Source organism: Gloeophyllum trabeum (assembly GCF_000344685.1).
Source record: "Gloeophyllum trabeum ATCC 11539 unplaced genomic scaffold GLOTRscaffold_00008, whole genome shotgun sequence".
In the NCBI taxonomy this organism is placed as follows: domain Eukaryota; kingdom Fungi; phylum Basidiomycota; class Agaricomycetes; order Gloeophyllales; family Gloeophyllaceae; genus Gloeophyllum; species Gloeophyllum trabeum.
This window is the reverse complement of record NW_006920417.1, coordinates 644084-671652: the sequence shown is the minus strand read 5'-3', so window position 1 is coordinate 671652 and position 27569 is coordinate 644084. Positions and strand designations below refer to the sequence as shown.

At 54.9% G+C, this 27569-nt stretch overlaps 10 protein-coding genes across 10 annotated transcripts; 5 read left to right on the top strand and 5 right to left on the bottom strand.

Annotated features, from left to right (window-relative positions):
- The first annotated feature begins 212 nt into the window (after nucleotides 1–212).
- On the top strand, nucleotides 213–6090 carry GLOTRDRAFT_111346 (DAO-domain-containing protein). The gene is made up of 13 exons (XM_007868711.1): nucleotides 213–540; nucleotides 1343–1523; nucleotides 1577–1740; nucleotides 1797–1972; nucleotides 2027–2641; nucleotides 2698–2833; nucleotides 2890–3488; nucleotides 3543–3919; nucleotides 4003–5009; nucleotides 5067–5233; nucleotides 5307–5389; nucleotides 5442–5790; nucleotides 5847–6090. The coding sequence occupies exons 1-8, from the start codon at nucleotides 222–224 to the stop codon at nucleotides 3639–3641; spliced, it is 2289 nt and encodes a 762-aa protein (XP_007866902.1). The 5' UTR covers nucleotides 213–221; the 3' UTR covers nucleotides 3642–3919; nucleotides 4003–5009; nucleotides 5067–5233; nucleotides 5307–5389; nucleotides 5442–5790; nucleotides 5847–6090.
- On the bottom strand, nucleotides 3833–6098 carry GLOTRDRAFT_106285 (acetyl-CoA synthetase-like protein; the record flags this gene model as incomplete). The annotated part of the gene is made up of 10 exons (XM_007868710.1): nucleotides 3833–3919; nucleotides 4003–4275; nucleotides 4333–4351; nucleotides 4416–4663; nucleotides 4726–4772; nucleotides 4828–5009; nucleotides 5067–5233; nucleotides 5307–5389; nucleotides 5442–5790; nucleotides 5847–6098. 10 exons carry the CDS (start codon nucleotides 6096–6098, stop codon nucleotides 3833–3835), a joined length of 1707 nt encoding a protein of 568 aa, XP_007866901.1.
- A 990-nt stretch (nucleotides 6099–7088) lies between these two features.
- On the top strand, nucleotides 7089–8508 carry GLOTRDRAFT_121694 (uncharacterized protein; the record flags this gene model as incomplete). The annotated part of the gene is made up of 4 exons (XM_007868709.1): nucleotides 7089–7687; nucleotides 7752–7846; nucleotides 7899–7984; nucleotides 8045–8508. The coding sequence occupies 4 exons, from the start codon at nucleotides 7089–7091 to the stop codon at nucleotides 8366–8368; spliced, it is 1104 nt and encodes a 367-aa protein (XP_007866900.1). The 3' UTR covers nucleotides 8369–8508.
- Nucleotides 8509–9126: 618 nt separating this feature from the next.
- Nucleotides 9127–10337, top strand: GLOTRDRAFT_129977 (uncharacterized protein; the record flags this gene model as incomplete). The annotated part of the gene is made up of 4 exons (XM_007868708.1): nucleotides 9127–9755; nucleotides 9828–9922; nucleotides 9979–10064; nucleotides 10143–10337. The coding sequence occupies 4 exons, from the start codon at nucleotides 9127–9129 to the stop codon at nucleotides 10335–10337; spliced, it is 1005 nt and encodes a 334-aa protein (XP_007866899.1).
- Nucleotides 10338–11938: 1601 nt separating this feature from the next.
- GLOTRDRAFT_116466 (RhoGAP-domain-containing protein) lies at nucleotides 11939–14672 on the bottom strand. The gene is made up of 12 exons (XM_007868707.1): nucleotides 14319–14672; nucleotides 14261–14268; nucleotides 14139–14205; nucleotides 14054–14082; nucleotides 13881–14002; nucleotides 13799–13829; nucleotides 13718–13748; nucleotides 13569–13667; nucleotides 13362–13516; nucleotides 13232–13309; nucleotides 12941–13174; nucleotides 11939–12885 (listed from the first exon to the last, which is right to left on the bottom strand). The coding sequence occupies exons 1-12, from the start codon at nucleotides 14564–14566 to the stop codon at nucleotides 12065–12067; spliced, it is 1923 nt and encodes a 640-aa protein (XP_007866898.1). The 5' UTR covers nucleotides 14567–14672; the 3' UTR covers nucleotides 11939–12064.
- Nucleotides 14673–15025: 353 nt separating this feature from the next.
- Nucleotides 15026–16653, bottom strand: GLOTRDRAFT_42809 (acid protease; the record flags this gene model as incomplete). Its single annotated transcript, XM_007868448.1, has 6 exons — nucleotides 15026–15504; nucleotides 15558–15621; nucleotides 15670–15868; nucleotides 15921–16374; nucleotides 16432–16491; nucleotides 16554–16653. The coding sequence occupies 6 exons, from the start codon at nucleotides 16651–16653 to the stop codon at nucleotides 15026–15028; spliced, it is 1356 nt and encodes a 451-aa protein (XP_007866639.1).
- Nucleotides 16654–19319: 2666 nt separating this feature from the next.
- Nucleotides 19320–21516, top strand: GLOTRDRAFT_129974 (uncharacterized protein; the record flags this gene model as incomplete). The annotated part of the gene is made up of 8 exons (XM_007868960.1): nucleotides 19320–20542; nucleotides 20596–20630; nucleotides 20683–20741; nucleotides 20794–20914; nucleotides 20978–21044; nucleotides 21096–21132; nucleotides 21189–21209; nucleotides 21265–21516. The coding sequence occupies 8 exons, from the start codon at nucleotides 19320–19322 to the stop codon at nucleotides 21514–21516; spliced, it is 1815 nt and encodes a 604-aa protein (XP_007867151.1).
- A 182-nt stretch (nucleotides 21517–21698) lies between these two features.
- On the bottom strand, nucleotides 21699–24127 carry GLOTRDRAFT_43344 (Pet127-domain-containing protein; the record flags this gene model as incomplete). The annotated part of the gene is made up of 10 exons (XM_007868480.1): nucleotides 21699–22445; nucleotides 22501–22629; nucleotides 22687–22891; nucleotides 22946–23043; nucleotides 23095–23209; nucleotides 23250–23398; nucleotides 23457–23585; nucleotides 23654–23800; nucleotides 23856–23988; nucleotides 24042–24127. The coding sequence occupies 10 exons, from the start codon at nucleotides 24125–24127 to the stop codon at nucleotides 21699–21701; spliced, it is 1938 nt and encodes a 645-aa protein (XP_007866671.1).
- Nucleotides 24128–25071: 944 nt separating this feature from the next.
- Nucleotides 25072–26206, top strand: GLOTRDRAFT_42822 (uncharacterized protein; the record flags this gene model as incomplete). The annotated part of the gene is made up of 10 exons (XM_007868449.1): nucleotides 25072–25112; nucleotides 25167–25212; nucleotides 25267–25311; nucleotides 25364–25451; nucleotides 25504–25559; nucleotides 25667–25771; nucleotides 25824–25882; nucleotides 25936–25978; nucleotides 26093–26118; nucleotides 26167–26206. The coding sequence occupies 10 exons, from the start codon at nucleotides 25072–25074 to the stop codon at nucleotides 26204–26206; spliced, it is 549 nt and encodes a 182-aa protein (XP_007866640.1).
- A 211-nt stretch (nucleotides 26207–26417) lies between these two features.
- GLOTRDRAFT_106280 (adhesion regulating molecule) lies at nucleotides 26418–27533 on the bottom strand (the record flags this gene model as incomplete). Its single annotated transcript, XM_007868706.1, has 5 exons — nucleotides 26418–26737; nucleotides 26797–26897; nucleotides 26957–27087; nucleotides 27204–27308; nucleotides 27360–27533. 5 exons carry the CDS (start codon nucleotides 27531–27533, stop codon nucleotides 26418–26420), a joined length of 831 nt encoding a protein of 276 aa, XP_007866897.1.
- Nucleotides 27534–27569: the final 36 nt, after the last annotated feature.

The following is a 27569-nucleotide window of genomic DNA, read 5'->3' as shown; positions in this document are numbered from 1 at the left end:
AGCAACGTGCATCTGAGTGAACTCGAAGCGCCGAGGCCGACGTGCCTTCGGATCGGGGGTGCTTCTAGATCGGCGGACCGGGCCGGACCGCATTGCAGCTCACAGCTGAAGTCATCCCGAGTCCGCACGGCGGATGCGCTCATAAAAGGTTTGTGCCTAGTCTGCCTGCATCAAAGTCTCTCCGTCGACGACTCCGGCGACGACCACGGCAAGCACACACTATGTTGCGGGGGAAAATCTTGAATCGCAGGACGCTGGCCGTCGCATCGGGTGCAGCTGTCGCCACCGTCGGCGGGGGGTATTATTTTCTGAATTCGGGGCCCGCTTACCCTGATACGACGAGGGAGACAAGGAGGCCACCGCCGCCATGGACCCCGCCCTCGCGGGAAACGATGTTGAATAGTCTCAAGGAGGGCGGCGATGAGGGGAAGTTCGATCTACTGATTGTGGGAGGAGGGGCGACGGGCGCGGGAGTTGCGGTCGATGCTGCGACCAGGGGTCTCAAGGTCGCATTGGTCGAGCGGGACGACTTTGCTTCTGGTAAGTGCTCTTCTTGCCTTCGCATTCTATCTTCCCTTTGCTCTTGTTGCTCCGGTTTGGACGGTCGGACGGGTTCACGGCGAATCTCCGACAATTGTCCGCACGGGTATCCTGTCTGTGGCCTTCTCGCTGCTTTGCCTATCCCGAACGGACCTGTAAGAAGGTTTGCTGCCCTGTTCCTGCTTCCATTCGTGTAACGCTGCTGCTATCTGCCCATTGAGACTGTCACTGTCCACGCCTTTCTCGGATCCCGAGATGGGTCCTCACCTCCGGAGACAAGACAACCACATGATTGCTCCACCATCAAAGGTTGGAATAGAACAACACAAATACTCGCCGGGATGAACACATTCCAAGCTCATCAAGATGGTACCTCATGCCTGTGAGTCCGCCACCGCGCTCCCACGTCTCCTTGCATCAGCATTGAATTAATCTTTAGAACCAGATGCGTTGGAGCAGATCTATCCGCTTTGAGCGAGGGAACGCGAATCCCTATTCTCATGCTTGCCTGGGTGAATCTGCCGGGATATCGGTATAACGTGTCTTACACCCCAGAGCATCCCCACCTGGCAATGTACTTGCAAGCAGAAAGGGGGACGTACTCGGAGGCGGAACTGTCGATTGCTAAGCGCATCGGCGTCTGAAGCTCGCCCTGAACGGACCAGAGCATGGACGCGGTGACCCGACTCCTGCAACCGCTGCAAACTCGCTCCAGACCGTCCCCCCGTTCTCCTTCGTTAATCCTTGGACGTTTGCCCCAGATGTGACATACTCACATTCGCATTTTCTACTCTACGATTAGGTACCTCGTCGAAGTCTACCAAGCTCGTTCATGGCGGCGTGCGGTACCTCCAAAAAGCCGTCATGGAGCTTGACTACGAGCAGTACAAGCTGGTGAAGGAAGCTTTGCACGAGCGGAAGGTCTTCCTGGAGACTGCGCCTTACTTGAGCCATATGCTCCCCATCATGCTGCCGATATACAAGTATGTGCATTCGGCTGTGGTCTGCGAGGGGAGTGCTCACCACGCGGGTTCAGGTATTGGCAGGTCCCCTACTACTGGGTAGGGTGCAAGATGTACGACATTCTGGCAGGGAAGGAGAATATGGAAAGTTCGTACCTTATGAGCAGAGGCAAGGCCCTCGAGACCTTCCCCATGCTGAAGAGCCAGGGACTGGTTGGTGCATTGGTTTACTACGATGGTCAGTGAATTTTATCGTATCCCCGAAACTACATGTCTTACTCAATTCAATCCTAGGCCAACATAATGACTCGCGAATGAACATGGCGCTGGTCATGACCGCTGTGAAGCACGGAGCAACGGCTGCTAACTACGTGGAAGTGATACAATTGAGGAAGGACGAAAAGGGCCAGCTGTGCGGGGCACGGGTGAAGGACAAACTGACCGGTGAGGAGTGGGACGTCAAAGCTAGGGTACATTTTTATATCTCTTTCAGCCGCTGCTATTGAGCCTGACGATCTCTGCAGGGCATCGTGAATGCCACAGGTCCTTTCTCCGACACTCTGCTCAAGCTTGACAACCCGTCCCACACGCCAATCGTGCAGCCGTCCTCCGGCGTCCACATCACCCTACCCAACTACTACTCGCCTCGCACCATGGGGCTGCTCGATCCCGCAACTTCAGACGGACGCGTGATCTTCTTCCTGCCGTGGCAGGGTAACACCATCGCGGGCACAACTGATACTCCCTGCGAGGTCGAGAGCGAGCCCAGAGCGCAGGAGGAGGACATCCGTTGGGTGCTCGAGGAGGTGCGGCATTACCTCTCGCCCGACATCAAGGTACGCCGTGGGGATGTTCTGTCTGCATGGTCGGGCCTCCGCCCGCTCGTGCGCAACCCGAATGCGGCGAGCACGGAGGGGCTGGTCCGGAACCACATGATCCATCTCAGTGACAGCGGCCTGCTCACGATTGCGGGCGGCAAGTGGACCACGTACCGTGAGATGGCTGAGGAGACGGTGGATAAGGCAGTCGAGGCGTTCGGGCTCAAGGACCGGTGTAGGAACGGCTGTGTTACGGAGAAGGTCAGGCTCGTGGGCAGTGATGGGTGGAGTAGGAATATGTTCATTGGGCTGATCCAGAGGGTGAGTGTTTTCGCACACTACCCTCAAATATTATGGGCTGACGAGGTTGGGTGCAGTACGGCTTGGAGACGGACGTCGCCAAGCACCTGTCCGACGACTATGGTGACCGGGCATGGACTGTATGCTCCCTAGCTGAGCCCACCGGTCAAGCGTGGCCCCTCCACGGAGTCCGGTTAGCCAGTCAATACCCTTGTAAGTGCTCGCCTAGATCCACTGGCTCACCATTACTTACCCCGCTCCTCTTCCAGATATCGAGGCCGAGGTGCGCTACGCCTGCCGCAACGAGTACGCGCAGACCGCCGTGGATGTGATCGCTCGCCGGACCCGTCTGTCATTCTTGAACGCCCAAGCTGCACTGCGTGCTCTCCCGAGAGTCATCGATATCATGACCGAGGAATACGGCTGGAGCCACAGCCGCAGGAAGCAGGAGATCGAGCGGGCGACGAAGTTCCTGAATAGTATGGGCATCCCGCCTGAGACCCCTGCACCCCAATTAATTCCCCACGGCCTCATCGAAAAGTCGGAGAACTTCCTGTGGTCACTGAGTAGCATGGTGTTTGGCGGTCTTGGCTTAGGCAAGAAGCACGGCGCTGCGCCGGTTCTGTACAGCCGTGCTCAGTTCGATGCTGGTGAAGTGGAGGCTCTGCGTGACGCTTTCAAGAGTCATGCCAAAACCGTGGCTTCGCCTGACGGACAGACAGTCGAGCGGCTGAGGAAAGACCAGGTCAAGGAATTGTTGAAGGACATTCCCGGGTACGAAAACGCTAGCACGAAAGACTATGACTATGTCTTCGAAGAGGCCGGTTTCGCGCTCCGCCCAGATCTGGACATGGACGAGTTTTTAGAGGTAAGCTTATTCAAACACGGCCTGCGTACCTCCATAACGATTGGTTATTCTCAGGTGTGCGCTGAGCTGAAGGAGGTTACTGTCCCGCCTACGCCGGCGATCAAAGCCGAGAGGAGGACAATCCCTGTTGAGAAGAGCGGTGGAGGTGTATAAGACCAGCTGAGATAATTTATAGATCTTGTCATCATCACGATTGGTTCTCGTTCATGCATGTACATAGTGCAAATATCCTGAATAATGGTACTTGCATCCTAAAAATCTACTGGTACATTCTCTAAGCGTGCTATCCAAGCGAGTTGACCGTGAAGACGTGTATACCCAGCAAACGTACGTCGGACTCTGCGTTATAACTTGGCTTTTGCTTTCGCCCTCTTCTCGTATTCGTCTTGCAGCTGCCTTCTGAGCACCTTGCCCGTCGGCGACTTCGGAATCTACGAATAGACACGAGCGTCAATCCAGGGATCACTCCGGCTCGGAGATTTCGCCACCCGAATAGCACTGATTTCATACATACCGCGTCTACTATTTGGATCCCTCCCCGCAGCCATTTATACTTGCTCAGGTGCTCCTTCGTCCAGTCGTCCAGCGCGCGCACCACGTCTGCCTTGCTCCGCTTCCGCCCGGCTGAGCTCAGGACGACCCATGCCCTCGGCACTTTCTCGTCAGACGTCCGCCCCCCGCTCACGCCCGCCACGGCTGCGTCCTTGATCAGTTTGTCCGGCTGCGCCATCAAGACTGACTCGATCTCTGTGGGGGACACCTGCATCCCAGAGACCTTGAGGATGTCCTGGAACAGCCGCGAAAGTAAGCCGACAGGCTCCGGGTGTGGCTGGAGGCTGCGTACCTTTGCCCTGTCTTCGAAGCTACAGCAACGTTGGGTATCAGCGCCCGGTCCACGGAGAACAACGAGACTGAGACTGCGCGCACAAGAACATCCCGTCCTGGTCCACGCTGAACCGGTCGCCCGTCCTCATCCAGCCGCCCTCGACGAACGCCTCCCTCGTCGCCTTCTCGTTCTGCCAGTACCCCCTGACGATGTTCTCGCCCTTCAGCAGCAGCTCGCCCGGCTCGCCGACGCCCGCGTGCGTGCCGTCGTCGCGCAGGACGAGCGCCTCCATGCCGGGCAGGAGGATCCCCGCGGAGCCCACGCGCGGCCTGAACAGGCCGCCGGGGAGCTGCAGCTCCTGCGGGAGGTTGATCGTCGCGGAGACTGTCTGGAAGGGGCGTTGCAGCGGACAGCCGGGCGGACACTGGAAGATCTTACCGTTTCTGACATGCCGTACCCTGGTCGGTGCGATCGCACCTCAGCACGGATAACCACAGCTGCCCGGGGACTCACCTTCGGCGACGCCCGTCGTGTTCGGTCCGATGCGCGCGAGCTCTTCCGCTAGTCTCGGTGGTAAGTACGCCGCGCCGCTCCCGAAGGACACGAGCGAGCTCAGGTCGCTCTTCAGCCTCTTCTGTGCGTCGAGGAACGGCTGGACGACCGATGGGACGAGGGAAATAAAGGTGATCTTGTACCTGCATACCCGGCCGTTGAACGGGGGCCGCCTGCGAGTAGGAGGTACGAACGCTCACTTGGGTATGATGCGCAGCACGTGCTCGGCGTTCCACTTGGGCACGACGACGCACGTCGTCGGCGCGAGGAAGCAGCGGAAGTTGAACATGTGCAGGCCGAAGGTGTGGTAGAACGGGAGGAACGCGAGGCTGACGGGGATGCCCTCGGGCGTGGCGTACGTCGGCGGCTGCGGCCGCGCGGATGAGCGTCTGTCAGCCGAGCACTGGTGCTGGGATGCGAGTTGACCAAGCTAGGCTCACCGGATAGACGGCGAATACGGCCTCGGCGACCGCTTGGTATTGGGCGAGCGCGCACACGAGGTTTCCGTGCGTGATCATCACAGCTGCGAGTAAGTGAAGGGGCGTTTGCAAGACTGCTGGTGAGCATTCACGGACCTTTGGGTAAGCCGGTCGTTCCGCTAGAGAAGACCAGGTACGCAAGGGTATCCTTGACGGCAGGCCTTATACTTGGTCGTGGTATCTTTCGCTTTCTAGCAGTCACCACGAGGTCATGGTACGATCGCTTGCCTTTGGCGTGGCCCTCCAAGATATATATTTTATCTTGAGGAAGCCCGACTTCTTTCGCGCACCGCTGAGCTAGGGACACCAGGTCGGGTGCCACAAAAAGGCACGTCGCTTTGGACAGCCGGAGAGCATGCGTGAGCTCGTACGCGGTAGAGTAAAAGCTCAGGAGAGCGAACGGCGTTGTTAAGACGAGCAGAGAGTGTATCAACGCAACGTAGTCCTGCGGGCGCACATATATCCCTTGCTGGTGTCATTTGAGGGGGGCGGGGGACGCACCAGGCAGTTATGGCTCAGGATGCCGACCATCTCGTCTCCGGCGCGGAGGCCGGCGCCGCCTTGCGCTGAGGGGGCGGACAGCGCGGCTGCTCCATCCCTGGCCCTGTCGAGGAACTGTCGCAGCGTCCGTCTATGCCCGGTCACAGAATCGATCTGCGCAGTGTACTCGGGCAAATCCTTGTCAAACAGATAACTGTGGACGTTGATGTCGGGCAGCGGCGGGAGCGGCGCGAACTTGGGCTGGATGTGCATCCCTCGCAGTGTAGAGCAGACTGGTTGCGGATAACATCGCGCTGCGTTATTATAAGTAGCTGAAGCGCAAAGCCGGGAATAAGTGTACCGTGTACCGGGCCCGCTGGCTGGAGAGTATGTCAGGTGAGAATCATGATCCCGAGCGCGAGCTTAGCGTTCCCAGCACACGCGACCGCGCTCTGCTCCCGTGCTCCTCGTCATCTTCTTTAGATCAGGGACGACTGCATACCCATCCCACGCACTTGCAGTAACTGCCCATCCAACTGGAGAATCCGAGGGGCCGCGCGCAGAGCCTATATAGCAGCGCAGGAACTGGAAATTTCGCCTTTCAAGCCAATGTAGTATCTACTGGGATACTTTGCGGATGTTATACATAATATCGGAGTGTCCTTCGAGGCGCGCTGGGCCGACCAGCAGATGCAGAGTAATCTGATATCCGTCAGGAGAAAGGCGCGTAAATAGCTCTGATTGTATCTCCAAATACTTGCGGGCCTTTTCTATGTCACGGTAATCGAATGACCATTGACAGCTGTGATCTCGGTGCGATTTATGGCGAATAATCAGATTAGATTCAGGCACTCTGGTCAATTGTGTATCATTCCCTGCCATGTTAGCGTCTATATCTGGCCGGTACCAGTGCAGCGCCCCAAACACACTGTGTGTGACCAGGAGCGGTGCTGGAGCTTCGTTTGAGCGAAGAGGCGCTCGTTGATCCTGCTGCTAGTCCAGTATCCCGTACACACCTACCGCGGACAAACGAACCTCCGTCAGAGGGAAGAAACTTGTCTGCTGGTTTATAAAACAGAGTCCATCCCTAGCAATATTAATCTTGTCTCGGAATGCGGGGCAGTGATAAAAATAGACCGATCAGCAGCACAGCACCGAGCGCTCCTAACTCGAAACATCAAATACCGTTGGGACGAAGCACCGAGCGCTGCAGCCAGCACGCAAACTATAAAGGCTGCAGATATCCGTTGCGACTCAGACACGATGATCATCGACCCGGTGACAATGGCAGAGAAATCTCTCAACCCTTTCCCGCAGCAGGAGTACTTTGGCCAGCCCTCGCCGTCGGGCGGCGACCCGTACGCCTCGCCAGCGACGAGCGTCTACGCGGACGGGCCCCCCGCATACGAACACATTGCCCATGGCGCGAGTCCAAGCAACGGGCAATGGCAAGGCGGCCCGCGTCCAGCCGACTATCACTACGGAGGGCCATCGTCCCGGCATTTACATCCCGGATACCCGCCAGCCCAGAATACGAATTCCCGCTCCCCCTCGCGCACTCCCTCGCCCCACCCGCCTAGGCCTGCCCCCCACGACAGACGCGCCCCGTCCCCTTCCTCCCCCGGCTTCTCGCTCTCCTCCATAACCAAGCTCTTCGCGGGGCCGTCCAACCCGCTCGACCCCCCGCCGCCCTGCTTCAGCCGCCCGCTCCCGCGCGCCGTCGTCTACGAGCCGTTCCCGGTGATGGCCACCTTCGGGCTGGGCAGGGAGATCGGCGACGGGTTCACGCAGCTCCCGCCGCCGAGCGCGGTGCAGCCGCACCCGTTCGCGACGCATGACGTCCAGGAGGCCGACTGGCTCCGGTGCGTGCTTCCTGCGCCGTCGGATCCCGTAATGAGTGGGTTGCTCACAGCGTGTCCGCGCTAGGTTCCTGGGCGACGTGAAGAAGGCCGGAGAGCTCACGACGGGCGAGAACATCACGTCCGCGGTCCTTCCCATGACTATGCATCTGGGGCTCACAGGTCAGTCCTCTGCGCGCCGTGCTCTACTACTGCTGATAGGCAACCCGCATAGGCATGCTCGTGTCGCGCGCCATCAAGAACGGGCAGATACGGCGAAAACAGGAACCCACGGGCAAACTCATCGACGTCTGGAACCACGTCAGTCCCCTCACCCCCTGGCACACACACATACATGCATACACTGACACGCACCACCAGTACTTCTTCCACCCGCGCCGGATGGAGGTCGTCCTCGCCAAGGGCGACATGCGCATCTCGGGGAACACCGAGACGGCGGTCCCGTCGCCGGACGCGCACCGGGGACACGTCAGCTCGGACGATTCGTCCAGCTCGTCGGACGAGGACCCAAGCACGCGCTCTGGTAGGCGCGGGGACAAGAAGGAGCGCCGCGCGCGGCGGCGCGAGCGGAAGGAGCGCAAGAAGCACGAGCGCGACGAGGAGCGCGCGGCGAGGCGGGCGAAGAAGAGGCAGCGCAAGGCGAATAAGAAGGAGGTGTACAGGTTGATCGTGGTGCCGGTTTGATAGTGAATCTCGGGACAGTTAGGGTCCTGCGCTGGACTGTACACTGAGCATTCTCCAGTGGACCATTGGCGCGAGTCATGCAGAATATGATCCTGGACGGGTCTCGCGTTGATTAGTGGCCACTCACTTGCCAAAAGTTCACGACGTCCTGCGACGCCCTGAAGCAAGCGTGAGGGGTCTCGGAGGGCTCCAATGATAAGGCGGACTTGCTCACTAATTGTATGGCAGGAGCCTTTGCCTGTGACACGCAGTCAAGGAGGGGCCCCATTACCTGACTTCGACTCCATACGCAGCACGCTAGACTCCCCAGGCGCCCTCTCCCGGGCTTAAATTTCCCCGTGAGTCCTAAAAGGCCTTTGTCGTGGGACTAGTGAGAGGTCGAGCTCGAGGTGGTAGCTGATCTGGCCTCAGCAAGTCCACCGACAGTCGTGATAAGAATGTGGAGGAAACCCACAGATCCGTCGTTTGCGCAAACAACGGATCTGTGGATTTCCACCAATGTCCCCTGTACAGCCGCGAGCCTTGCACATCTCAGCCCCCATACAGTACGTGCGCTGTACAATAGCTGTACGGACCATGACGTAGATCCACGATAAAAGTAGAACAAGGAGTACTACTGGCACCGCGTTGACACCTACTAGCCTTGAGATCAAATACCGCAGGGACGAAGCACCGCAGGCTATCATGCATCATGGCCATAGCCTCGCCAGAAACTATAAAGACGGTGGTTAGCGTCTACTCCCCAAACATTTACAAGCATGCCAGACAAATCCTCGAATCCATTCCGTCCCTCGCCCCAGTACCCGCCCCAGGAGTATCATCACCAACCCTCACCATTCTTGCCACCCCCGCAGGCACAGGGCATGGATCCCCGCGCCATACCAACGGGGAGCGCCTACTCGGATCGTCCTCCCTCTTACGAACGTGCTGCCCATGGCCGGAATCCAAATTACGAGGGGTGGCAGAGCGGGCCCGTCGACTATCACCGCGAAGGTGTCTCACCTCAGATGTCATATCCGCCATCCTATCCTCCAGCGCAGGAGAACGGCTTCCCCTCGCAGCAGGGGTACGACCCCTCGCCGCATCAACCTGGTCCTCAGGCCGCCCACGATTGGACTGGACAACCACCGCCCGAGCAGAGTCCAGGTTTCTCGCTCTCATCCATAACCAAGATCTTCTCGGGGTCGTCGTCCAACCCCCTCGACCCTCCGCCACCGTGTTTCAGCCGCCCGCCGCCGCACAACGTCTCCTACGAGCCGTTTCAAACGATGGTCTCGTACGGACTGGGCAAGGAGATCAGGGACGGGTTCACGCAGCTGCCGCCTCCGAGCATGCTGCAGCCGCATCCGTTCGCGAGTCATGACATCCAGGAAGATGACTGGCACAGGTGCGTACCATGCTATATCCAGCACCTAGTATGCCTTGGTGACGCTTCCTTCCTTCCTTCCCCCGTTTGCAGGTTCCTTTCCGACGTGAAGAAAGCCGGGGAGCTCTCCACGAGAGAGAACATCACGGCTGCTGTTCTTCCCCTAACTATGAACATAGGGCTTACAGGTGTGTGGCCTTCGCGCCGCTCCCACCGACTGTTGCACTGACGGACGCTCCCCAAGGCATGCTCGTATCAAAGGCAATCAAGAACGGACAAAGTCGCAGGAAGCAAGATCCTACGTCGAAACTCGTTGATGTGTGGAACCACGTCAGTAAACTCTGTCAACCGGGTGTATATCACATACTAACACGAGCACATCAACCAGTATTTCTTCCGCCCCCGCAGAATGGAGGTGATCCTGGCCAAAGGCGATATGCGCCTTTCGGGACACATGGAAGCGGGCGTCCTGCCGGACGCACACCGCGGACACACCAGTTCCGAGGATTCGCCCAGTTCTTCCGACGAAGAAACGAGAGGTCAAGGCCGCAGGTCAGACAGGCGCCCAAGAATGCGAGAGAGACGGCAGCGGCGGAGGAGTGAACGCGGTGAGGAACGAGGGACCAGGAGATCAAAGAGGAAGGAGCAGAGAACAAACAAAACCGAGGTTTACAGGCTTATAATAGTGCCGGCTTGATTAACCCTGTGGTAGCTATACTGAGCAGCAGTAAAGGGTTAGTCCGCTTTACCTGAGAAAGTGGAGGCAGCGAGAGGAGGATACCGAGGATGGATGATACAGTGGTATGTAAAGAGAAACGTACGAACCGTCCAGAGGCAGATGAAGCGAGGCCCACAAACTCGTAGCCGAATGGAACGACGCGAGGATCATTTCACAGCGGACTGCTTACCGCGCGAGCTGGGGTTAGGCTGGCATGGAGGAGCCTGGAATGGCGTAACCGAGAAATAAAAAGATCAATGTTCGTGTCATCATTAAGAATAACAATTATGAGTACAACAAACATGATACAACGGGTCACAGAAAACCGGATACACGCACAGAGACTATACAGTGTGTGTTATTCATTAGTAATATCTTTCTTCCTGTTAATCAGTCATAAGCCACATTAGGCCGTGAAGTCCTGTACAAAAGGGTGTCCGTCCAAATTCATGACGGTCATACTTGATGCGTCGCATTCATCCTGAAACCGCCGACAAAATCATTAATGCGGTGCTGGGGGATAGATATCAGTGGAAGCGTTGAATCAGCTTTCTGAACTTGACTAACGTAGCTCGACTGACCCGGGGCACTATATGTCGGCGAGGGTAGAGGGGGTAGCGACCGACTGCTGGCGGTCGAAGGCTAGAACGTACGGGTAGCAAATAATCGTCAACGCCAAGGGGTTCGAACTTCAGGCTCACTTCAGCGCAAAGACCGGACGTACATATTGATACTCGCTATATTGCGGCGGCGATAGCTCTCGGGCAACGGGCGAAGCTCCAGGGACGTATCTCATCATCCCAGGAGAACCATACCATGCTTCGCGGCCAGTCCGGGGCAGCGGAGGACTCCAGACTACCAGGGGCCCAGGATTAGCAGGCAATGCGGTCTCATCCAGGTAGCGGCGACGCCGGCGACGATTTATGAACCAGAGAAGGAGGAGACATAATAGAACAAAAATTATGCATCCTGACGTATGGCACAGCGAGAGTAAATCGACTCGAACTCGTGAATGTAAACTGCCCTGCTTACCGACGACTAATCCAATGAGACGTCCGCCGTAAAGACCTGGTCCGTGGCAGCCGTAAGTAGGTGAGCACGGGTACATCGTACGGCGTGCGGCCGAGTTGAGTGGTTGGGCTGCAAATCAGATACTTCAATCCTGAGCCGCAAACGTACCCCCAGAATTCAAGATGCAGAATTCAATGGTGGCGGCTAAAGTCCAAACTCTGGTCACTACTAGCAGCCGTTCTCGCCCAAGCATCGATGCACGGCTATCCGGAACCGTCGCGAAGCTTCCAGTCAAGCTGCCCGACTAAGCACAAAGCCAGCGAAGAGTCCGGATTCATGAAATTCACGACTGCCCGAGACGGAGGTGAAGTCCGTAGACTCTGCAAGAAAACTATATACGGTTTCCTTGACAGGTGACAGCGAGCGCTTGACGAGCATCCACTTACATAAGAGATCCAGTAAATGCAATAAATTATGTAGACTAGACTGGTATGATGGAACCCGGGATATCAGCGTGGATGGCGACACGAAGCACGCATACAGAGAGTGTAAGAAAAGAAAAATCCGTAATACTCCATAGCAAACACAACAACGCGTCCTATCAGGCATCTCCCCCAGTTCCATTAGCCGGCTTTGGCACCGAAGGAACAGGCGGCGCAGTGTCAGGCGCAGTGAAGAAACCCGCGGCCGTTACGCTCAAAGCCTCCACGCCCGCCCCAGCAGACTTGCGCATAGTGCCGCGACCGATCGATATCGATCCCTTCCTACCCACCGTTCCGACCGTTCCGCCCTTCTCGATGCTAATCATCGACTTGGCCTTCATAGTTCCGTAGGCGCTCGAAGTTCCGCTACCGGTTCCGTTGGCGCCCATGACGGTATGCATTGAGCGCGCTCCATTGCTGCCCTTCGATAGCGTACTCCGATGCCGAGGTTTGTACGCGCCAGTATTCCACGCAGTCGGCGGAGATGAAGATAAGCCGGCCTGGCTCGCGCTTGAGCTGGGCCCGATAGGCATCACCAGCATTTCGTCGTCGATGTCCTCCTCAAGATCTTGGGACAAGGGACGTGTAGCGCGTAGCGCCGGGGAGCCAGATGCAGATGATGAGGTAGTAGAATCGCCATGCGGCTGCTGTGGGGGTATTGCCTCGCTTCTATCCACTACCTCATCGAAGACTTCGTAGTAGCGCTGTACGCAGACCTTGACCACCATGCCCAGCGTAGCCTTTCCCTCCGAAAGAGCAGCAGGGTTGGAGGTCGGTGCTGGCGTCGGTGCATACATAGCCGGAGTACCGGGAACGGCGCACATCATGACATCACGAGCAGGATTTGAGCCTTTCACTAGGTTCGGAGTTATAACAACAGCGAGGTTGTGCGCATCCATGCGGTTGGAAGCGGCACGGAGAGACACCTCGTGAAGCAGATCTTGGCGCGCTATGGATCAGTCATACGCACCAACTCCCCATGAAATACCACTCACGAAATATATGGCTCAACAAAATATATACGCAATGCGGTAATTCTGGCAGCAGCATTTCCCGAATGTATATCACATCCGACACGTCCGCAGGATCCGAAGTTGGGAGGGGACATCGACGAACAAGGGGATAGACGCTTTCCGGGAAGACAGCATCTGGCAGATCGCGAAGGTATTTCTTGAGCAAGACTGCTGCTAAATGAGGGTCTCCGAACGTTTCCAACGATACCACATGGCCTGCGTCGAAGTCAGAGGGACACCCAAGACGTCAATGTAAAGCCGCTGCGACATTACCTCGATCATAGGCTTCCTTTACTTGCCTTAGAAGTACAGAGTTGGGCGACCGACGGAACAGCCCATCTTCATCCAGCCCTAGTTGAAATGCATAAGGACGTACAAGAGAGTCGGCGATCGTGACACGCACCGTTGTCTCGCAGATACTGTATACAATCCTTGACGACCCTCGGAATACCACCCTTCTCACCGTCGAAGCCCATCAACTCCTCCAAGGGTACTCCAAAGAGATCTGCGCGTGTCGGTACTGGCAGCCTGACTTCCTTCTCATGCTTCAAATTCTCCCTATAATCACATTCAGCTCGGGAGCGAGAAAAGCACTGAGACGTGTACTGACTGATAGACTGCTGGAGGGATATCAATCTGCGTTATTGGAACATGATATGCGAGGTCGGAAAGAGTATTCATGTACGCGATCTTGCGGAAGAACTTAGGGCTACGCAGGATATCAGCATACATCACAGTGGTTGAAGCAGACAGACTCACCTGACTACGGCACCAGCCAAGGAGAACAGCACTGGGGCGGCATGATAAGCGGGCGCCATGCTACAAACAACGCCTACTTACTCTTGGAGAAGAAAGTCGAATGGACGATATACTATTACGAGGTATGAGAAGGTGAAGTGCTACCGAGTTGGACGTGACAAACCAAACGCTTGAGGTTCTTCCTATATTTCCTACTCAAACTTCTATACGCCTTCCATACCCAGTTCCACCCTGGCGTATGTCTGCCGCCCGCGGCAAAGAAGACGACTGTGTAATCGGATTCAACTGACAGATGGCTGAGCCGATATGTTTATGTAGAATGAGATCCAGACGGACCGTATAGATTGAGGTACTCCAAGACTTGTCTATAGAGTATGTGTATATTTTGGTCGTTAAATAGCATAGTGAGAGGAATACGCACGTAAGAAGTAAGTCGTAGGAAACCTCCTGTGGATCAGGCAAAGCAGACGCATTCAAGACTACCCTAGTGACCGAACACGCTTCAATTTCCAGCATGAAGTACGCATTATATCACTGACATAGGTCGTGTCCTATGCCAAGATGAGCACCATGAGATTCAGCAAAATGGTTGCTGACATACTCGAAGTCCACTCCAGCTTGGAATATCATCCTGTTCATGACTTCCTGCATTCTATCATGATTGGTCTGCTCGGGCCTGATAGAACTATTGTTGAATCGTTTCGTCCATGACGGCGCATTCATATTCAAAAGCGTGCGGCGCCTCGGCGACTTGGGAGACATGAGGCTTTCGTTGGGAGAACTGGGAGAAGACGGAGATAAAGAAAGCGCGGTCAACCTCTGTTTGAGCGTCAGGTTTGGCGGAGCCATTGCGAGAGTATGGTGTCAACACTGAATGACGACCAAGCCGGTTGTAAGGTCCCCCGTCCTCGTCGAAAGCCAAAGTCCAGTACCAATGCCAGTGGTAAGGCGAAGTGAAAGACAAGCTTGAAGTGCAGAATCGCGAGCGCTTATTTCACGTGACCCTCGTCAATTTGTGGCAATTACAGTGCTGGCTGCAATGCAAGTACTTAAGTGTGGCAGACAATGCACGGGGGTACAGGGCGGTAATCTAGGGCACTCTCAGTCACAGTTGTGTCGAGGCATCAGATGCAAATATGAAGCAGCAATAGATAGTCAGGTGCGCCCCGTAGATAGCGGTACATCCGTGAACAACTACAAATATGAGATACAAATGCGACAGACTGCCAGACTATGTATGCAAGATCTCGAATGTCCTCTAATAGATAAATGATCGTGAGTGTCATGAAAGACCCAAATTCGTCAATGTCATGAACCGTACGGTCTTCCATACGGTGTTTGATGCGGCGCATCGTACGGGTTATAATACTGACCCGCGTTGTATCCAGGAGGACCGGGAGGCGGAGGTCCCGACACAACCTCCATCGCCATGGGAGGCGCAGGCGTTCCGAGGGGGGCGTATGTATTTTGGTTATTGAAGAACCCGCCAACTCTTGCTGCGACCGGAGCCCTAGCTGCTCTCCGGCGACGAATGTAAGAGATAACGCCGAGGATGAAAGCCAAGGCTAGCAACGCTAGGCCGATAGCCAGAAGAATGGTCCGCCATGGGGCGCGCCTGGTGTCGTTCGACGGGTTCGCTTCGCGATTCAACCGTACGCGGACAAAGTCGTTGTGCGCTTCTGCGGTGTCGTTCGTCGTCGGCAGCAGCTGGATATATGGGTCCGCGACGGCTGCGGCGGAGTCGTCCACGAAATCGCCAAAGTTAATCAAGATATAAACATTTCGTACTATGGATAGTCTATCAGTGGTCCATGTAGCACTGGCAGTTGCTGCAACTCACGGAAAGCCATCCCAAGGATCATATCATAGGATGGACTCTGGGCATCATCGGAAATCGGTTGGAACTGGGAACATGAGCGTCAAATAGAGTGCTGCAGAGAATAGGAACTCACAGTGCCCAAGCAACGAGAACTGTCCGACAAAGCGTCCGACATCGAGAGATCTAGCGGGTGTATGGGGATGCTAACACCAGAGAATTTGAAGGTCGCGTTCACTTCCGCAGTGCAGGGCAAGGTCCACGATTCACCGAGTCCACTGATGTTTTGTAGTCTCGCCCCGCTTATAGGACCATATATGCCTTGCGCAACGGCACTGTACAACGTACGTCAAAACAGCATCCCACCATTGCAACCCTTGTACGCACGCAGGTACCTGAGGCAAAGTGAACCCCGTATCGAACACCGCCGTGAGTTGTTTGGCATTGCTCGTAGTGTTCACGCCCGTAGTGACGGATATCACCTTTCCGTTGGAGCCAATAATCCCATCTGCGTCCACCAGGGTCTGCCAATGCTGGTCTCCAGTGTCATATATCGAAACCCTCGACACAGTAAGCTTCGGTTGGGACGAGATAACCTCGTATCCCGGCAAAATCTCTCCTACGGTAAGGTCTCCAGGGAAGGTGTCCGTCGGGTCATCCGAGCGCCCTAAAAGGACGGACAGGAAGTTCGGCGTGGAGGTGTTTTGTCGGAAGAGCCGGTCCAGGACGGCATCGCCCTGGTCTTCGCGATCCAATGCTTCGAATACTCTGGAGCCATTGTTCGGTCCGAGGCCTATTAAACCTGTGCCAGCAGGGTTGTCACTGCTGGGCGGGGCGAGAACTAGAGAGAGTCATGACTCATGACAGGCGGTGGGCAGTATTTGGACAGAGTTCTTACTGAAGGCTTGATCTTTCACCGTGTATCCCGCAAACTCTAACGTGGCGAGTTCAACAGGACCTGTGCGGTGGGAATCCGGTATAAGCTGTGGGGCCAAGTATACATGGTGGAGGACAGCGCACCTTCTATTGACCCCTTCACATAGGTTACTCCTGACGTCTTCCCGGTACTCGTGCTTTGCACTCCAGTCCCCGCAACCCATAAATCCGAGCTGGATCCCATAAGCTAAGCGCCAGTCATTGCAGCCGTCTGCGTGATACACACCTGCCGGTGTCGATGAGAACGGAGAATTGCTGCCCTCCCAGCGTGATGTTGGTGGTATATTGAATGTCACTTGAGTCATTTAGGGCTGACTGGCCGAAGATATTGCCCCTTCGGACGAGAGGACTGTCAGCTCTCAGATCCGGCTGTCTGCCGTGCATGTCGAGACGGAGCGCATACGCCAAGTCGTTAACCAGGGACCCAAGAAATATACAGCATAAGAGGGAAAGGGGGAGGGAAGTCATTACAGATACACGGGAGTCGACAGACAGACAAGGGCAAAGTTGTACGGTATATATTGATCCTCAATTGTGGCAGTACTAATGACAAGGGCGCCCCTGTAGCGCCCGGCTGTGCATCCTGTCAGTGTAAGTCAACATTGTGATGCAGAGCGCCGGCGTTGTTTGTAGAAGGAACCGGATCAGCAGCTGGACCGCCTGGGAGGGTTTCCTTTGCTTCAGCATTGCGACGCTAAACCCTACTACCTCATCTCAGAGCTGCACCAGGCCTATGGCCAGGGATAAGACAAAGTTGAGCAATCACTTCAAGTTGAAAAGCATGCGGGCATCTCGGGCTCGAGTCGCATTGAAGCCTACTCGGCAGTGCCCGCACCGCCAGTGTTACTTAGCGCGCGTTTATCAATATGATATCTCTGAATCTCCTATTATCCTGCGGTACAATACGCATACTGGACGGCAGCATAGAGGCAACGTAGAATATCTATGCATCGACCGTCGTCAGACAAAATGAGCTTTACCTAAATCCATGACCCACTGTCTTCAAACGGCTCATAAAAGCGTGGTTTCAGTAAGCGCGCCACAGCAGGACACTGTTCATCCGCATAACCGGACAACCGTAACCACCGGAAATGTTGAGGGAGGTCACTCACCGCCCAATTTGACACGCATTCGGATGCGGCGTACGCGAAGACGGTATGCCATGCTGACACGATTTACGGACTGTCCGCCGACAGGGTTCGATGTTAGTACCAAGTCAGTACAATGGCAAGGCGAGGCAGCGAGGGGCAACAGTAGAGGGCTGACTAGTCAAATCGTATTTGAACCGTCAAACCTCCATTGTGGCACTTTCCTCCTGATGCAGGTTTCGTCCTGCGTATCTCGGAATTCCAGTCTATTCGCAATTATGATCCTGATTATCCTGTCTCGACAGGAAATCCAAGGGGCTGAGGACGGCCACTGTTCCCCGCTAGGCTCAGGTGACTTGTAGTAGCAGCCGCGGCCACCTTCAACAGTAACACTCCTACCTGCGACGAGTCAGCCACACTCGTCGTGATGTCTTCACTTTTAGTGAACTCGTACCAAAATGCAGTGGTCGTCTCCTCCACATATAGGCTGTTTGTGCCGTGTCATAACAAGCTTTAGACCCAGGGGAGTCTCTTTCGCCCCCCAGCAGTAATACCGCGTCCGGAGGGTTCTAGACCGTCCTGAGGGTTCCGCCCAAGGAGAGTGGCTGAACTAATCCTTCTGGCTGAACAGGATTGTCTGCAGCAACGCGCCTCTGACGCTGAGAGCAAGCCGAGAGGATTCAAGTTGGAAGCTCGGAAAAAGGGCGGTCATTCTTGCCTATTCAAAATGTACCGTGCTCTCTACCATGCTGCGAGAGGGCGCATGGATGACTCTGGATTACTATCCCCGCAGCTTCAGAACTTGATGTACGTCGCGGTTACAGTCAAAATGTTCATCTCAGCGGGCCCGGGACTCATCCTCGCGCTTACCAGAGTTTGCGTTCGGAAACAGGCGCTCCAATGGCGTTCTGTGTGAAACTCTCGTTGATATCCTCGGACCCGTGCCTCGTCATCGGGACGGGTCGTACGGGGCCCCATTAGTCTAGGCTGATTGTGGCAGCCGACCCGCTAGACGGAGAGGGCGGCATCCTGATTGTCATGGTCACCGATAGGCAATGGCACAGGAACTGAAGCAAAGTTAAGAAGCTGAATGAAGGCTAACTGACCTGAATGTTACTTTCTGGCAGAGTTCGCGGTATGCATGGCCAGGGTGTTGTTTCGAACAGTGGCGCTGAGGACGTCAATTGCCCAGGCCGTCGAACAGACCCTGAAGATGGAGGATTGATCGGAAGTGCAAAGCGGCCCAATCAGGTGTCGGAGAGTGCTTACGTAAGCTCTTGGGAGCCCTGGAGGCAGTCCACGAGGAGACCGAACGCGATTAGTGCCTTGGCCTCCTCCTACTCGATGTATTCCGAGAAAGACGTGCAGCATCTGCGCAAGCTGGGCATCCCGCAGAAGATTGCGATATCGGCGCTGGAGGTGAATGTTATTCTATTTGCGCGTCGTGCCCGCCGTCGGCGACGTCGTTCAGAATAGAGCCGTTCTCACCGCTGAAACGATCTGTATTTCTGCCCGTAGAAGAAGAATGGGAATGTACAGGAAGCCGCTGCTTTTGTAGGTGTCTCTCATCACCTCTTGGCTCGGCGGGGTCGCACGGTCATAAATACCCGTCCGGCCTCTTCCAGTCCTTCCCGCTGCCCTTGACCCCGCGCTGACTTGACTTCTTTGCTGCCTTAGGCCTTATCTGGAGAGGCGAGCAAAGAGGTGAGCTAGACCACAACGTCTCTGCTTGTTCCAGGCATCTGTCTCTGCCACATCGTCCATGTCGGAGCGTGCCAAGGACAAGCCCAGCGCAAGCACGCGGAGGCTCAGCTGGAAAACGCTATCGACGGGGGCAGGCAGCAGCAGGGAGGCCAAGGAGTCTTGGACGCTGGTCAGTCCTCAAGAGGGCCAAGAGGTTACCACATTCGCCCAACCGCGTCACTCCTACACCGCTCCCTCTACACCCTCTGCATCCTCCCATACGTCCCGGTCCGCCGGCTCGTCCCCGACGTCCTCGCGATCTGCCACTCCGCTGCCCTCTTCCAAGCCTCTCCAAAAGCGCTGGTCCTCCTCTTCGCACGTACTGACGCGTCATTCATTATCACAGCTCGAGCAGGAAGCCTCCCAGCTCCTCCTCAATGCCCTCGAGCGCACAAACTCACTCCAGGATGGCAAGCCGTCCAAGTCCAGCTCCACTGGCTCTTTCGGCCGCATGTCCCTCAGCTCGATGATGGGCGGCCTGTCCGCGCTCTCCCTCACACGCAGCAGTACCGACGACAAGGAGCGCGGTAGGTCGCTCCAGAAGGACAAGGGCAAGGCCCGTTCCAGCTCCGTGTCTGGGTCGGCCAGCATCGATGACATTACGGACTCAGAAAGCAGCAGCATTCGCGCGCGCAGCCAGTCCCCGTTCCGCCTCCGCCGGACCCGAGCACGCGACCCCTCGCCCGCGGTATGTGCGCTCACGCACTCTGATGCGGAGTCTGACACCGAGTCGACGGGTCGGGGCGTCAGGCCGCGCACGGCTTTCGTCTCCCCCACCTCCGACGAGGAATCCGGGTCCGAGACGGAGATTGACAACGACTCAGACGACTCCTGGGGCGAGGAAGACCACTTCGATTTCGAGACAGAGCGCAATACAGAGAGAAACGCCTTGATACCCGCCGACCGCGGCGACGCCGCCATGGAGGAGTTTCCAGATCCGCTCGGGGAAGGTGTCAATGTCGTGGTGCCACCCGAGCCTTACTTTCCCAGCACGCTCAACCCAAGCAGCTCAAGGCGCAAGAACTCGAAGAAGCATCACGACTTGCTCCCACTCCAGACTTCGCGGCCGATCTTCCAGAGAGACCGATGTACGATCACCATTACGCACGGTGATCCGGCACGCGCGTTGGAGGAGAATGGCCGCAGACCACGCAGATATGTTGTTGCCAGTGATCTCAGTGAAGAGAGTCGATACGCAGTGGAATGGGGTATCGGGACAGTACTGAGAGATGGCGATGAGATGTACGGGTTCCGGTTATGGATTCGGTTGCTATATATGCTGATTTCTTTGACAGGCTGCTTGTCACAGTCGTCGAGAACGAAAGCAAAGGTCGCGCTGTTCGTCTGCTATATATCCAGGTCACACTAACATGATCCACTAGTTGATCCGGCGGTAGCGAATGCTGTAGACAGGGCCATGAAATTGCGAAATCAGCAAGAAGTATGCACCTTCCCAGTCACTGGAATCACTATGATTGACCATTCTATCCCAGCGTCAAGCCCTCGCCTACATCCTCGTCCGTCAAGTTACAGGGCTCCTACAGCGGACACGCCTCAATGTTACCGTGGCTTGCCAAGCGTGGCATGCAAAGAACCATCGGCATATGTTACTCGGTCGGTATTGACGTCGTCTTTCAATCCCTTTACGTCCAGCATCTGACACCAACTTATATATAGACATTGTTGATTATTTCCAGCCATCTATGATGATCGTTGGTTCCCGAGGGTTGGGCCAGCTAAAGGGGTATGTCTTTGAGTGCACAGCTTCTCCATGATCTCATATAGTTGCGTCTAGTATATTACTGGGTTCTACCTCGCATTACCTTATTCAGGTGAGAGTGGTTCGCGTCTTTCCATTGCATGTGCCCTGAATTATGTTCGCTATCAGAAATGCTCTGTACCTGTCATGGTAAACCATCTTTCTACTCTCTTATTTGAATCCCCAACTGAGCATAATTCTGCAGGTTGCGCGCCGTAGATTGAAACGTCCTCCAAGGAAGTTCGCGCACCTCGCCCCCCACCGAGCGCGTGTCTCACTGGCCCAGGCCGGTATCGATCGTGTCGCACCCAAAGTGGATCACGACGTTCAGGTTATGCGCGACGAAATCCAGAGAGACGATGAGAGCAGGGGGGATGAGGTCCAGGATGACGAACCGGAAACGGAGATCGAGGGTGATAGCAATGACCTGCCGGCTCGGAAGGTGGCAGGCGAGTAATCGATAAACGTAGGGGGACGGGAGGACAATATAAGACAAAGTTGTAGGATTATCTAGAATACAGTCCGCACTCCTAATTATAACTCCGGGCACATTCGAGGTCAATCCCGTTCGGAGGTGACAGCACAGAGCACCGATAGGCCGCGATGGATTACTAGGATCATTTCATCCCATATACTTCATTAATCCTGCTTGCGGTCTGAGCCTGTGTCAAGCTTGGAGGTGGGCACCAGTTTCGACTCCGGATTCACTTCCCCGGTTGCAGATTCAAAGTCCGGCGCGAGGTTGACGACATGAGGTTGTACGGTAAGGTGTGGAACTGGTGCTTTGCCAGAGCTTGCATATTCGAGGCCAGGAGCGGCATCGAGTCGATACAAGTCAGGTGTCGGGCTGGCGCCTGAGGCAACATTGGAGGAACGATCGGAGGATAGCTGGCCTTCGTGACTAGAAGGAGGGGAGGACACTTCAGACCGCGTGGCGCCCTCCGCACCGTCGCCAATGTCATCCGCTGGGGCAAACCTGGGCAATGGTTCGTATGGTTCGTAATCTCCGAATACAACCTTAGGCTTCCCGTGCGCAGCCAATTCCATCCGCTCCAGGTCTTCCTTTCCGGCTCTTGCGACCTTACGTAACATTTGGACGAACCTGTCCGGCTCGGTGAAGAACGATGGATTAAAGGGAGCCTTATCCTGGCCGGAGGCTTGTTCCCCGCCGAAAAACATGTTATTCCACCGGTCTTCCATTTCCCCCATGTCCAGTCCGGAGGGGAGGCTATGGGCTCGGAACATCCTTTCTCGTGCAGCGTCCCTATTGCGCCGTACTGTTTCATCAGGCAATGCCATATGTGATATGGAATAACGAATCGACCCTGTGGACAGGATCAGTGCCGCATTTCGTATCTTGATTTTGGATTCCCTTACAAGACTTGGCTGTCGGTCCGACTGCTATTGCATTGGGGCCTGACTCATGGATACCATCGATGACATTCCGCGCGGTAACATCGAGCTGGACGATGGGAGCAGGGCCATCCTGTTCTTCATTCCAACCCGCTGGTTGCACCCAGATATTGAGAACACCCTTGCCTTCTTGTGCTTCTAGCATCAACTCGACAGACTAGACAAAATAGACATAGTGAGTCGAAGCCATCAATATTAAGTAGACAATCAATACCTGATTGGGGAAACAACGCGTAACCTCCGGTAGAACTACTTCAAGCAACGAGACGCATCTCTCGAAAACGCGTTCACCCCTTCCCGGCGCGCCGTATAACCGCTCTTCCATATCCTCAAGGGGCATATACTGGAAACCAAAAATACGAGCGGTGTTATGGTATGCAACCAGGATACCATCCATGTTGCCGATCCTAGCTTGGTAGCTAAGGAGCGTTATTACCAATCGTCATGAGTAAGAATTACCACAAATGCCTTACCTGTACTTCAGAAATGCGGAACGAACAAGGTCGTAATACTCCTTCTCAAAGCTTTCGCGTGGCCCCAATATGCTACGGATCATGTAACCAGAATTCTCCTAGGCACTGCCATGGTAAACAGCATCCCAATGTGCGGAAATAACACATACCTCGTAGTTATACCGATCCATACGGATAGGTAGTACGGCTCGAGTCTTCAGGTCAAACACGCCTGTACCAGGAAGCCTCTTGTCCACACAGTCGAGCTGCGACCGCATCACCATTCTTCTCGACTATGAAACATAACAGGTCATTCTCTAGATACCCAAAATTTTTTAAGCCGAGACTCGCCTTAGAGTAACGGTAGGCCTCTCGACGGTCGTCAGGGTCCTCCTCATGCTGCGGCGTGATCGAGCGAAGGTATTTTTTGAATTCAGAAGGACTGGCAGTCAAGAACTTTTCCAGCATATGTCCCTTTATGGTCGTAATCCGTGTAAGTGACTCTATAAACACACCGTAAACAAGAACATACCAGCCAAGTTAAGATATTGGTTTCACTCTGACCCGGGAAAGGTGACAGAGAATCGATTGTATACCTCCCATCTCGATGGTTCAACATGACACTAGCAGGCATTCGTTGCCCCGGAGTGAATGTAGCAGGCTGCACGGGTGGAAATAGCAGGTCATCAGTGACGATGAAAGTGAGATAAGATACCCAAATATACGGACAGCATTTGAGAAAGCCCTGCTGCAAGTGGACAAATCAACCTCCCGGTCTCCTGATATCAGGAAGTATATGTGACTCAGGAGTCCGGTCAAAGAGGAGGTAGATCCAGCAAAGCCTCGGTCCTCACGGCGCGCTAGACCCCATAGATCCTATAGCCAGGTATAGTTCAGAGGACTTTCACGAGCATATGAGATTCTACCCTACCTCATCCCTGGAACTCTTCACAAACCCCGTGATGCGCTCGAACGCAAAATCCTTTACGTTGGGTATATTCTGCAGCCAGGGTGTAAAATTATAGACTTGCGACCTAGGTTCCTGCAGCCAGTGAACGCCTGGACTAAGGGAATCGAACGTATGAGCAACTATGCCGACGATTGAAGACTGACATACTCGAACAACACTCTATCGAGCCCGTGTGCCAACTTTGCAATGGGTCGCTGCTGCGATATTGGCTCCAAGTCTAAATCCTCCTCCATCAGGAACCACTTCACCTGTGACGTTCATAATAGTACCTGCAAGAACATCTCCGTTTATTGGTGTCAAGGTGTCTTCTATACGGCGGATATATGAAGTATGAGTGGGCGCGCTACCCGGCTCAGGCTTCTGATGAGACGGTTTATCACGCTCAAATCTACGATCCCCAGTGGGCGGTCTAAACACGTCCCAAGGCGCGGTTTTGTCATCCCTACTGGCGGACGCGGAGCTTCGGGATCGTTTGGACGTGCGTTTGCGAGTGGACTTTTTCTCCCTGGGGAATGCCTCAGATGAAGCCGATTTCTTCCTCCTTGGGCGTGCCTTAGATAGAGATTTAGCGACCGCGTCTGGACACCGCACTGGGAAGGACAATGCAGACGGAGAATATCGAACTCACTTCACTTACGTTACCTCCATACTCCGTCTGGCGCTCTGTGATGATACTAGCAAGAGCCTGCTTCAAAGTAGCGGCAGGATCCTCCCCGCGGCGTTTCCTTGATGGCGCCTTACGTTCCTTGCTTCGACGAGCAGTACTCTTCAAGTAAGGGGACTCATTCTTTGCCCCAGTTTCAGGTGCCTCTGCCTGGCCAGACTGGCTGTTTGTGGAATGCAGCCCACGCTTTGGGAGCTGGGTCAATGAGCCTTGGGGACGTGCAGGGAACGCATGGACGGCAGCTCGTAATCGTGTTGTCTGGCATAACCGGCGCGTGTACATAAAGACGATATCGCGCCGAGGACGGTCCTAGCTCGCAGCTTGGTTAGCAGAGACGTTACAAGCAGAAAGCAGGACTTGGGTTCTGCCAGACAGAAGATCGAGCACATATACCAGTTTCCTAAAGTGGAACACTACGTCGGGTCAGGTGATCGCGGTATCAGTGGCTGCACATTCACAAGCTACAGCGTACACTTCTTGGCTGTTTCGAGCCTTCTGCACGGAGCTCTATCCATGGTCTCACTGTTTTCGTCGCTTTTGCAATGGTTCAGCGGGTATGCTTACTTGGATCTCTGGGCGGCTCCGTGGGCTCACACATTCGTCCGCAGCCTCTTCTTCTCCAAGCATGCTGAAATATCCGTAGTCGGACTGCAGGTCATTAGCTGCAGTCTCACAACGATAGACTGCACTCTAACCCGATCATGAAAGGCTTCAGGGAAAACATCATTTGTGAACGTCATTGGAAGCGGTCAGGTACTTGCGGATCTTCGTCCGTACCCATGACTGTTAATCTGACAGTAAACAGTGGAGCGAGGAGGTTGTACCCACAGTTGCATTCAACTTCAGGAAGATCAAGAAGGGAAACGTCACGCTGAAAGTCTGGGACGTCGCTGGTGCGTCTGGCCTATTGCTCGCCGCGTGATCTTCCAGTCACACTTGCTGCAGGGCAACCCAGATATCGTTCATTATGGGAGAGATATTGCAGTGGAGTTGACGCTATAGTGTAAGCTCAGCTGTGTATGCCGGCTCGCCATATTAACTTGCTGCTTAGTTTTGTTGTCGACGCCAGTGATGTGAGCTCCATGTCCCACCACCATCCTTTTATCAGCTGAAGTATCTCGTCGACTCGCAGAAGGACAAGTTTGAAACGGCAAGATTTGAGTTGCATAACTTACTTTCTCAGCCTTCGCTCCAGGGCGTGCCCTTGCTCGTGGTACGTTAACACATATCTGTAGTTCAAGTGGATGTCAATCCCGCATCTTCAGCTCGGGAATAAGAATGATATACCGGGACATGCCACGGTCAATGAACTGATAAAGTCTCTGTACGAATGCTTTGCAAGTTCTTGATGTGTGCTCTAACTGACGCATGTGCTAGGCAACTGGATAAGATCCAGGGCAGACCCGTTTCGGTACGTCCCGTCCGATGTCTTGTGCACTATGAAGGGATTCTTACGCCAGCATGTTTTCCAGTGTTACTCAGCAAGTGCTACATTGCTTCCACCTGTCTATCAATGATACTAATCGTCATACAGTGTTCTATGAAGAGCCAACATAATTTGTAGGTGGCTGTAGTTGGCGCTGCATCATGTTACTTAAGAAATAACAGGGATATCGTCCTGCAGTGGCTCTCGGGCAGGGGACACTGATCCGCTCGCACGTCCTCACCATCATAGACGCTGGCATTGTACTCGTTTATTTATTCGCACTGTATCATTTACCATCTTGGCTGATGCATGCCCGTCATGAAGAAAACTCTGGATTCAATGGTAGCAATCTCATCTCACGATGTCAGGTGTATAACCACGACGCATAACATGACAGGACCGGTACAGCAGTCTATCAGAAAAGTGTGTCCTGCTAATCCGTTTCCATCCTGTCTTCACCGCGGCTTTGCTCCTGGATAGCTCGCAAGAACGCTTCCACGCCCGTACCGGCCTCCTCAGGCAGTCCTAGACCTCTCACCAGTCCGCCAAGCATACCAGTCCGCAGTGCCTGATCAAAATTGCGCACGGCACCTCTGAATTGCGGGGACGTGATAATCTGTTGCAAGACTTCTGCTGAAGGAGGCGTTGGTAAGTCCGGCGGGAGGTGAGGGAAGAGGGCGGGTATGAGATCAGGATGGGAGGTGAAAAGAGGGAGGACGTTTTCGGGTGTCAGGATGTCATTGAGTGAAAGCTCTGGAAATGCTGAAAACATCAGCGTTCAATTCCGGTGCCGCCTTGTAGACCGTACGGACCTGGCTCCTGCGACGTGTTACCAGCCATGGACTGTACTAATGTGCGCAATTGGGCTAATTGTTCAGGCGTGGTACCGGCGGGCGCAGCGGCTCTTGTAGATCTATATCAGGCTAGTTGTTCGAGCTCAGTGACTTCAGGCATGCATGAGATAGAACGTACGGGCCAGTTTGGGAGGTAGAAGCTTGAGGCTGCGATGTGCTAGCAGTCTGCCAGACGGGAATACGATCCGGGTCTTGCAGGACCATGTTCAAGTTGTTCACGAATTCCTCGTCACGATTGGTAGACGCGTCCTGGGTTCACCGCGTCAAGCATATTGGACGGTGGCTGGGTGATTAATATTTACCTGCATCCAAAACTAGAACGTGTCAGTATCCAGCGCGTTTCCGCTGTGAATCGTTCAGCTCACAAAGTGCCTTTGATTCGATGAAGAGAACTTGAGGACATATGTCCGGCCTCCCGGTGCCTGGGGTATCTTCACGAATGATGCATCTCCAGGGAACAGGATCAAGTCCTACAAGTCGGGCTTGTCAAAAGGATCTCCACAGCGTAAAGTCACACGTACCTCCTCCAATTCACCCGTCGACCGGTTCTTCCAGATGAAATGTAAGAGCTCATCCTCCCCCTTCTGCAGGATGATCGCGCCCTTTTCGGGGCTATGGTCCACAAAGTTAGTACCCTCCCTTCGGAATGCGCGACCCGCTTTGAATGCGAGTATTGTTGCAGGAGCGGCGGACATCGCGTTGCACTTGGATAGTGGCTGAGCTTGGCTGAG